Source organism: Telopea speciosissima, chromosome 1, assembly GCF_018873765.1.
Source record: "Telopea speciosissima isolate NSW1024214 ecotype Mountain lineage chromosome 1, Tspe_v1, whole genome shotgun sequence".
Taxonomy (NCBI): domain Eukaryota; kingdom Viridiplantae; phylum Streptophyta; class Magnoliopsida; order Proteales; family Proteaceae; genus Telopea; species Telopea speciosissima.
Genome location: NC_057916.1, coordinates 38,404,206 through 38,414,809, shown reverse-complemented (window position 1 = coordinate 38,414,809; position 10,604 = coordinate 38,404,206). Strand labels below are relative to the sequence as shown.

Below are 10,604 nucleotides of genomic sequence, written 5' to 3'. Positions count from 1 at the left end.
ACCTTTCTAGGTCAAATAAGTTTGCCAATATATCTTCCATTCTCATCGATGGTTGTTAGTGTCTTTATAGGGTGTTCTCTCCTAGTATACATGAGCTGCATAATGTTGGAAAAGGAATTCGACTATGAATCGGATTTCGATTCCCACTAGGAAAACCCAGGGGTAATTTGATAATTACCCCATTACTTAGTAATAGGGCTTTGCATTATATATAAATCGATATGATGTGAAAACTCTAGTGTTTCTCTAATAATATTATTGAGGTTTTCCATCTTCTCCAGTTTTCTTCTCTACCAGTCTGTGATTAAGGTTTTGATAAAAACCCAATTGATTGTGGAGGAGCTTGCATTCAAGGAAACACAAAGTTCTACGTGTGCGTGGGACTCATTGTGAAAGGGCTAAGATCGCGTGGAGGCTTTGCACTTGTGAAGTTTCAGGTAATGTTCGAAACCCTAAGTTTCGTTTTGTGTTTTGAATGGTTTATCCCATCAGTTGCAACGATTCCAATTTGCTTCCGTCAGATCGTACCCACGATTCTAACAGTGATATCAAAGCCTCGCTTTTGTATGGGAAAACCTTCAATTTTTTTTCTGTATTATGCGTGATCCTTTAATTTTTATTCTAATTAAAAAAAATAATTGTTCATGGCGGGCGAAGAATCGTCGCATAGCCCACAGGCTGAACCTTGGCTGTGCAGGGATTACATGGCATGGGCATGCCGATCATGGTTGTCTGTACTTTGTAATCGAATATCAAAATAAAAATAAAACAAACAAAAGTGCTTTTGATTAAAAGAAAAGGTTTTTGAACACTGTACCGTGAATAGTAATGTTCACAGAATAGTAACAAACAAAAGAGTTTTTGTTTTGATTATTATTATTATTTGTGGAGCTTTTGTTTTGTTTATAATTGAATACAAAAGTGTTTGGTTTCATACCTGGGGCCTCGCGCACTATAGACCGAAGCCAGCCTTCACGGCCATGGAACCTCACCCAGCCCTTGCGGCCTGCACCACGAGCCCCACACCCATTGCTGCCTTCTTTTCAAGGCTCCTTGGTCATGGAACCAGACTGCAGCCTGGCCCTTGCCTGTAGCCCATCATATTTTTTTGTGCTTGGCCGTGGCGGTTACCGGTCATGGTAAAGTTGTTTGTAACCTACACAGCAAGAGTTGTGTCAAGCGGCCAATAGAAGGAGAGGAAGAAGATGTTAGGGGTTTTTGAAACCCTATCATGAAAAGACTAAAATGACCCTCCTGCCTAAGGGTGTCAATTTGGGACCGGAACCGGGAACCGTCCCAATACCGTCCCACTAAAATCCGGTACTGGACCATCACATTAGTAAATGGGATGGTACTGGTATCTGATTTTGGTACCGAATGATAAATGGGACGGGATTCCCAATAGTACCAGTACCGAAATACCAATTAGGTACCGGATGATACCGAAACTACTAGTACTGTTTAAAAAGAAAGAGTATATAAGATCTTTTTAAAAAAATAAAAAAAATAAAAGAAGAAGAAAGGGTATAAGAATTACGATTCATTAGGGTTTCACTAATTGCCTTTTGAATACGAAGAGGAACAACATGTCAACAGCCGTAGCTTGAAGTCTCTCCTCACAAAACCTACAAAAGTGCTACTCCCTCCTCCCTCGACCAACTACATCTACCAGGTTCTTCTTTTTTGCACTTCGTACTTCGTGTCTTCGTATCATACTACCATGTGACATGTGTGATAAATAGAGTTTTGTTTGGAAAAATCAATGAGGAAACACAATGGGATTCTTCCATTTTGTAGGACTTCTCTAGATTTAAAAAAATGAGAAGCTTATTACATATGATCTTAGGAATTTCGAAGAAGTAAAACTATGATTTCATAATTTAAGTTGTCTTATAAAAAGCAGTAAACAACTTAGATTTCATGATAGTGAAAAAATTCCACAACACTAATAAACCCGCCTTGTTAGAAACAATTAAACTTCTTCTCCCTTTTTCTATAGCGCCTAGAACTGTTTAAGAATTGGTACCGTCCCGTCCCGCTAGTAATCGGGACTGGGATCTAGGTTTGGTCCCATTAACTAAATGGGACGGTACTGGGATTGACACTTTTAGTACCGATACCGGTATCGTCCTGTCCCAAATATCGGGAACCATCCCAATTGACACCCTTACTCCTGCCCAATTTTATTTTTTTTAAATTAAATTATGGGCTGAAGGTAATTTTAGCTTCATGGGTTTTGGGTGGTATTTGGAGTGGGTTGGCTATTGGTTATAGAAACCAGTGGGTCCTTAGGCTATTTGGCATGGGCTTGGTTTTATTTTTTAAACTAAATGTTTTTTTTTCTTAATTGGATTTTGATCTAAATTTTTATGTACATTGGATGTACATGAATTCTTTTTTGACATAAGATGTCATGCCATAGTAAGAGTTAGTGTTAAATAATGTCTTTTTATTATTTTTCACATATATTGGAATTAAAATTGAAAGGATCATGTACAATACAATGGCTATGGCTATGGGATTAAAATATTATAATCATGAGATGCATTATGTGGATGGTGAATGACATGGCATGCATGTGGTGATGTGTATTTTATTCTTCTATTTCTCTCTCCTCTTTCTCTCTTTATGTAAAGGTTGTAATTCCTCTCAAGCAGTCCAATTGGTGGGCTGGTTTCCTGAGTTTATTTATTTAAAAAGAATGTAATAAATAGGATTAGATTTAAAATTTTTTTTTGGTGATATAATCATGATCGTGGATCGATGCCTATTCGATGGTGCTGATCGAGAGAAAATTGGAGGATGTGATTGCTTTCTTGAAGAGTTCAAGACTTTTTTGATTATTTTCCTGTAATAGTTATGGAGGATGTAATTTTAATTGCATTTGCATTTGCATTATCACATTAATAATGCCGTGTTGGAGTGACATTTGAGGCTATGATTACTCCCACCCATCGTATAGTCAAAGTGAATTCGCATTGGATGCGAACTCATGTTGATTGTAGACGTAATTCCATAACCACTAGATTCTTTTATTTTCATGTGATGAATGGATGGATGGATGACCATATTATGGTGATGATTGTATGCGTTTTCGTTTTTCCTCTATTTAAAGCAAGTGTGATATGAGAAACCCTAATTGGTAGGATTCTCATGACCTCCCTTAGTCGGTGAGTGTAGAAATTCTGTTGACCTACTCTTACAGATGCCGATAGGATAATGCTTCAGTAGTTTAATGGGATGATCTACATTCATCTCCTATGTGATAGGTAGAGGATATGGTCAGTGGGAGATGCACTATGCTAGTGGGCATTAAACCCACGATGCCATGATTTACTCCGAGGCAAAGGGTATGCACTTGAGTTGAGTGTGTGTTAGCCGATAGGAATGGACATGACACTCAGGTGGCCAAAAATCATTAGAAGTCTACGTGACTGATAGAAAATTCTACTCAACCAACATGTATGTGATGAACTTCAATAGGATAAGTCATGTATATAAGGGTTGTTTTGTTCCAATGCACACCCCAAAGCTTGGAGGAAAGTTTAAGGTGTGAGTGACCGTTGATAATGCCCCCTCCTTTCAATGGTTTTAGATCATGCTAATTTTCTCTTTTGTATATCGTGTAGATTTGCTACAATGTCTTCCCAAATCAACTATGCTAACCTTATCAAAGGCCACATTTTAAATGGTGCCAACTATGTTGACTGGAGGAGGAACATTAAGTTGCTCGTGATCATAGAAGGTCTGATGTCTCTCTTAGAGCAAGATGAGCCTGAATACCCAGAAGACAAGAACCCTAAACTTGTAAATGCCTATGAGTTGTTTAGATAAAATAATTCTAAGGCCAAGCTTCTTATTTTGAATTCTATTAATAAAACAATCGCTGATTCTGTCAAGGATCTTTCCTTGGCAAAGGACATGCTGGAGGAGCTGAAAGAGTTGTACAGTAGGCAGAACAGACATTCCCACCATCAGCTGGTCTCACTTATCCACAATACAAAGTTGACCTCAGGGACTCCAGTGATTGACCATGTCATGAAGTTGAGGAATTTATTCCAGGAACTGGAGACCCTTGGAACAACTCATCAGTTGGAATATAAGATTGATGTTATACTCGACTCTCTTCCTCGGGATATCTACGGGTATTTTATTATCAATTTTTACATGAATAAAATCTCCGTAGAACTTTCCAAGAAGTTGAGGCAACATTAAAAAAAAAGCAAAACAGAGGTCTTAATAATAGAACAAAAGCCTTCTTCTTCTAAGCCCAAGGGTAAGAAGAAGAAGAAGACCAACAAGGGTACGACCCCTAAGGTAGAATCCAAGGGCATTCAGAAGAACAAGAAAACTGAAAAGGGACCTTGCTTTTATTGCAAAAAAAGAGGGACATTGGAAGATAAACTACCGTGCTTTCCTGGAATCTTTGAAAAAAAAGTCGGAAGAAGGTATTTTTGAAACTTTTGTCCTTTGAAGAACCATTTAATACTTGGTTGGTGGACTCTGGTTCTACCACCCACATTTGCAATATGTTGCAGGGGTTCAAGCTGACAAGAAAGCTGAGTAAGGACAAGGTTTGTCTCAGAATAGGTACCGGGGCTGAGGCCATTGGAGATTTTTATTTACATTTTTATAATACCTTTTTGATTTTAAGAGATTGTTTTTATGTTCCCAATTTTAGGAGGAATATTATTTTTGTTTCGAAGCTAGTTTTTGATGGATATACTTTTCAGTTTGGAACTAAGTTATCTATTCGGTAGAATGGTTCATATGTTACTACTGGCTTCCTTGATAATGGATTATATCTCTTATAATTGTTTCTTAATGTAAATGAAATTTCCAATATTACTACTAAAAGAGAATCAGCCCAAGACAATTCAACTTATTTTTGGCACTTGAGATTAGGTCATATTGGAGTAGAAAGGATAAATAGATTGGTAAATGACGGTCCTTTAGATAGTTTAAAGGTAGAGCCTTATCCAACCTGTGAATTATGTCTGCAAGGAAAAATGACCAAGAAGCCCTTTTCCAATAAGGGCAAGAGGACTAAAGATTTGTTAGAATTGATACATTTAGATGTATGTGGATCCATTAACGTTCAAGAGAGGTATGGCTACGAGTATTTTGTAACCTTCACTGATGATTACTTTCAATTTGGATACATATACCTAATGCACCACAAATCGAAAACCTTTGAAAAGTTCAAAGAATTTCGAGCTGAGGCTGAAAAGCAATTAGCTAAGTGTGTCAAGTGCCTCAAATCAGATCAAGGAGGAGAGTACTTATCAAATGAGTTCAGGGACTATCTGAAATATGCTAGGATTATATCTCAGTTAACGGCCCCGAGAACACCTCAACAAAACAGTGTTTCAAAGAGACAAAACCGAACCTTATTGAATATGGTCCGGTCTATGTTGAGTTATTCAGAATTACCTTTATCATTTTGAGGTTTCGCCTCGGAGACAACAATCTATACATTGAACAGAGTGCCAACAAAATCTGTACCCAAAACACCCTTTGAGTTAGTCTATAACATATTAGGGTATGGGGTTGCATTGCACATGTACGTAAGCAGTAAGCAGACAAGTTGAAATCTTGTACTGATAGATGCTATTGTCTTGGATACCCGAAAACTACTATTGGATATTACTTTTATGACCCCGTTAGATAGAAGGTTATAGTAAGTAAACACGTGGCATTCCTGGAGGATGATATGATTTCTTGTATATCTGATCCAGTAGTCATTAAAGTAGTTAATGACCAAGAATCTTCTACACCTGTAGTAACTTTAGTTGACATACCCACTAAGGAACAACAACCTCAAGAACCTCAACGTAGTGGGAAATCTATCAGGCCTCCAACTCGGTTGAATCTTCTTACTGAAGAAAATCAAAAAGTGGAAGAGTTCCACTTGGTGTCTAATGCTTCAGACATAGATCCCTATACTTACTCTGAGGCTCTAAAGGATGTTGATTTTGCAAAATGGTTGGAAGCAATGCGCTCTGAAATGGACTCCATGAACTCGAACCACGTCTAGACTCTTGTGGATCCACCTCAAGGCGTAAAGCCTGTTGGATGCAAGTGGATCTTCAAGAGGAAGAGAGGTGTGGATGGAAAAGTGGAACATTTCAAAGCAAGACTGGTGGCGAGGGGATACACTCAGAAAGAGGGTATTGATTACAATGAAACCTTCTCACTAGTGGCGATGATTAAATCCATCAGGATTCTATTATCAATCGCTGCACACTATGATTATGAGATATGGCAGATGGATGTACAGACTGCTTTCCTTAATGGACATTTAGATGAGGTCATATACATGGATCAGCCATAAGGGTTTTCTTTCTCAGGAGAAGAAAATAATGTGTGCAGATTGTTGAGGTCCATTTATGGGCTAAAATAGGCTTCCAGGAGCTAGAACATCCATTTTGATCAAACTGTCAAAGAATTTGGATTTGAACAAAATATCAATGAGCCATACGTTTACAAGAAAATTAGTGGGAATGACGTGTGTTTTCTTGTCCTCTATGTGGATGATATATTGCTCATTGGGAATGATGTGGGACTTCTTTCATCTGTAAAGATGTGATTATCCAAGACAATCTCAATGAAAGATTTTGGTGAAGCCAGATACATCATAGGGATAAAGCTTGTGAGAGATCGCAAGAATAGGATGTTAGGCTTATCACAGCCCACTTATATTGACAAAGTGCTGAATAGGTTCAACATTCAGGATTCCAAGAGAGAAAATGTTTCTCTCAAGCATGGAATCGGTCTTTCTAAGTCACAGTATCCTCAATCTGTTGAGGATATTGAGGTTATGAAGAGAATCCCTTATGCATCTGCTGTAGGGAGTCTCATGTATGCCATGTTGTGTACCATGCCAGACGTTTGTCATGTGGTAGGGATTGTGAGCCGACATCAATCCAATCGAGGACAAAAGCATTGGACTACTGTCAAAGGGATCCTCAAGTACCTGAGGACCAAGGGTTACTTCCTAGTTTATAGTTGTGATCAGCTGTCAGTTATGGGTTATACAGACTCAGCCAGACTGACAAAGATTACAGGAAGTCTACATCAGGGATGGTCTTTTTGATGGATGGTGGAGCCATAATTTGGAGGAGTGCCAAACAGAAGTCAACAGCCGACTCCACAACTGAAGCTAAATACCTGGCAGCTAGTGAGCCAGCCAAAGAAGGTGTTTGGCTCAAGAAAATCTTGATCAACCTAGGGGTGGTTCCTAAGCTAGTCGAATGTCCCATTGCATTGTTATGTGATAATAGGGGAGCTATAGCATAAGCAAAGGAACCTAGAGCTCATCAGAGGAATAAACACGTGGAACGGAAGTATCACTTGATTCGTGAGATCATACAGCGTGGTGATATAGCCATTGCTAAGATTGATTCTACAGACAATATTTTTTATCCCTTAATAAAGGGTTTGTCACCTATTGTATTTGAGAAACATGTTAAGAACTTGGGCATTAGGTTTATAAGAGATTGGCTTTGATGTACAAACTTGATTATTTAAATTAAAGTGTTTAAGTTATTTTGATTGGCATGATCATATATTGAGCTCAGTTTGTCCATAGGTTTGTTTACCTAAAATTGTTCACCACTTGGGATGAGATTGGACACCCTGTCTTAGATGGTGGTCAGACTGTGTGTTCTTAGGAATGTTGATTCCAAGGCGTAAGTGTGAGTGTACATATAGTGTGTACATTGAACTGGATCACTTGAAAATTTCACATGTGGTGATACTCTCAGTTGAAAAGGACAAATGAAATTCTCTTAAGTAGTTCATGATTAGTCCCTGGACCTAAGGGGTCCTTATCGATGCAGTCACGCACTATGCATTTTGGTGTACCAAAGTTTTGATGACTCTCTGACTATACATCGGTGCGTTGGATTCATGGTGTTTGGTTGTAGTTGAAAGAGATGCCCAACAAGGAATCCACTGCCCATTCTTTTAGGAGAATATCAAAGAGAGAGATAGTCTATGATAGATTGGACGTAAACCCGGATCCGGTGACATTTTCTCGTGGTTTGAAAATGTTTTTATAATTATATATACAAAAAAAATTTATCAATTTTCTCGAGCCTTTTGAAAATGTTTTTCTCTGTCCAATCAAGGTTATGGAATCTCTGACATGGCATTACGGTTCATTGGGGATTTGACAGTATTTTACACATGCCCTATATTGAACCATGCGATATTGCTCAGTGGAGGACTGATACGTGTATTTACTACTTTCTTTGGGTATTGATTGTTACATCTGCTTGACAGCTTTGTGTTGGTTAACCCTGTGTTTGGAATATAGTTCAGTTAAGACACACGGCATACTAGGTGCAATCCCAATGGGATCCTACCCCTTTCCTTGAAGTCCAACTCACATGTACAACGCTTGGATCATGAATTCTTTTCGTGATGGATCCTCATATGAGATAAGATCTCATATTAGGATGGAGGTGATTGTTGGAAAAGGAATATGATTATGAATCGGATTTTGATTCTCGCTAGGAAAACCCAAGGGTAATTTGGTAATTATCCCATTACTTTGTAATAGGGTTTTGCATTATATATAGATATGATGTGAAAACTCTAGGGTCTCTCTAATAATATTATTGAGGTTTTCCATCTTCTCCAGTTTTCTTCTCTACCAGTCAGTGATTAGGATTTTGGTAAAAACCCAACTGATTGTGGAGGAACTTGCATTCAAGGGAACGCAAAGCTATACGTGTGTGTGGGACTCATTGCGAAAGGGCTAAGATCGCGTGGAGGCTTTGCACTTGTGAAGTTTCAGGTAACGATCGAAACTCTAAGTATCATTTTGTGTTTTGAATGGTTTATCCCATCAGTTGCAACGATTCCAATTTGCTTCCACCTGATCGTACCCACGATTCTAACACATAGATCTTGTGAGGGGATTGGTAGAAGGCCTAGAGCATATGATCACAATCTTGTGGAATGGAGTACTTCCCATTCTGGTCGATTAACCTTGATTTTCGCCCATAAAACAACCTCAAAATTAACCATCAAAACCAAGAGACAAAGCCCATAAACAAAGGGCTAGGAACACCAAAACACTTGAAAGGGCACTATTCGAAGGCCTCCTATTTGGGCAGGAAAACCTCAAGATATCTGTCCATATTTGCATGGTTAATATATTAGGGGCCCCTTTTATATCTTGCTCAGTGTTGAATATATTCTCTATTAAAAAAAAAAAAAAAATTTAAAAACAAAAAAACTGCTCCAAGAACAACATACATTGAAATTATATGTGTAAATGGGTTCAACATTAACTTCTTCAAAGACATACCATAAGTAGGAATTATAGGAATAATAAAGACTAACATGCCCTTATGTATTTTATTGTCTATCATGTATAGCTAGCTTGATGAGTTGGAACTCATGCAATACACCCATGCACGTAGGGTTTTCACATATCTATTTATAGAATTCCATGACAGAGAAGGCAGCAAGACGAAAGACGAGTGTAACGCCACTAAATCCAGCACCACTTGCCGAGGCCTTGTATTCCTTCTCAGTCCTCTCCTTACCTCCCATGTGTTGTGTCATCATAACCAAATCCATTCCAAGTGTAGTTTTTGCTAGCAAAGTAGTCTCAGGTATCTCTGGAACAATCGTCTCCAAAACAACCACCTTCCCATTTTCTGGTAGGGATTCATAGCAATTCTTCAATATACTCAAGCAATGCTCATCACCCCAGTTATGAAGTACGGTCTACAAGCAGTTTTAAGAAACATACAAAATATTAGTTAAAGGGTGGTAAACGGTTTGGTTTTGGGTTAAATGGTTCGATTTGATTTGATTCAGAATGTAGTAGGTAGAAATCAAAATCCTCCTAATGTTTATTAAATGGTTTCAATAAACGATTTTGGTTGACATTAATTTAACAACCATGAAGGAAGTCATGAACTACAACATTCATTAACTGAATAATAGGGGAAGTGTTTCCTGTGAGAGAGCGTAGCTCCTATATGTGCAGAAAAGTATCAGGTGGACAGTCATTTCCACCTTTAATGGGAGCGGGGTAGTCATTTCACCCCCTCTTTATCTTTGCTGGGATAGTACGCTCCCCCACAGGAAACATATATTCTCCTTGAAAATATATATAAGTCACGAAAGGAACCATTCAACTAGGCATATATATATATACATGTGCTTACCTTCATAAAGATGATGTCCCCTTTTGGAACACTCAAAAACATTTCACCTACAACATGCTCCACCCCTGGCAATAAACAAAATTGTTAAAAACTATCCTTTGTCTTCAACATTTATAAAACTAAAATAGAAAGTTAGAAAAAAAAAAAAAAAAAGGAAAGAAAGAACTATCTATGATTTGTACAAGAATATATTACCAGGATAAGGTGGTGCATCAGCTATCACATGTGGTAAATCAAAGTTAATACCCTTAATGGTAGGGTGTTTGAAAGTGATCAACTCAAGAGTTTTCCCTACTCCACCACCCACATCAACCACCACATTCACATTGTCAAATCCCTCATAAACCTCAATTATTAGTTTCAATAATGTGATGGAGGTGATACACATTGCTCTATTGAAAATTTGGTTGAACC

The 10,604-nt window shown here is 38.1% G+C and overlaps 1 protein-coding gene across 1 annotated transcript; it reads right to left on the bottom strand.

Moving 5' to 3' along the window:
- Positions 1-9,431: 9,431 nt before the first annotated feature.
- Positions 9,432-10,578, bottom strand: LOC122649086 (caffeic acid 3-O-methyltransferase-like). Its single transcript, XM_043842454.1, has 3 exons — positions 10,386-10,578; positions 10,191-10,255; positions 9,432-9,744 (listed from the first exon to the last, which is right to left on the bottom strand). The coding sequence occupies exons 1-3, from the start codon at positions 10,576-10,578 to the stop codon at positions 9,448-9,450; spliced, it is 555 nt and encodes a 184-aa protein (XP_043698389.1). The 3' UTR covers positions 9,432-9,447.
- Between the last annotated feature and the right edge of the window lie 26 nt (positions 10,579-10,604).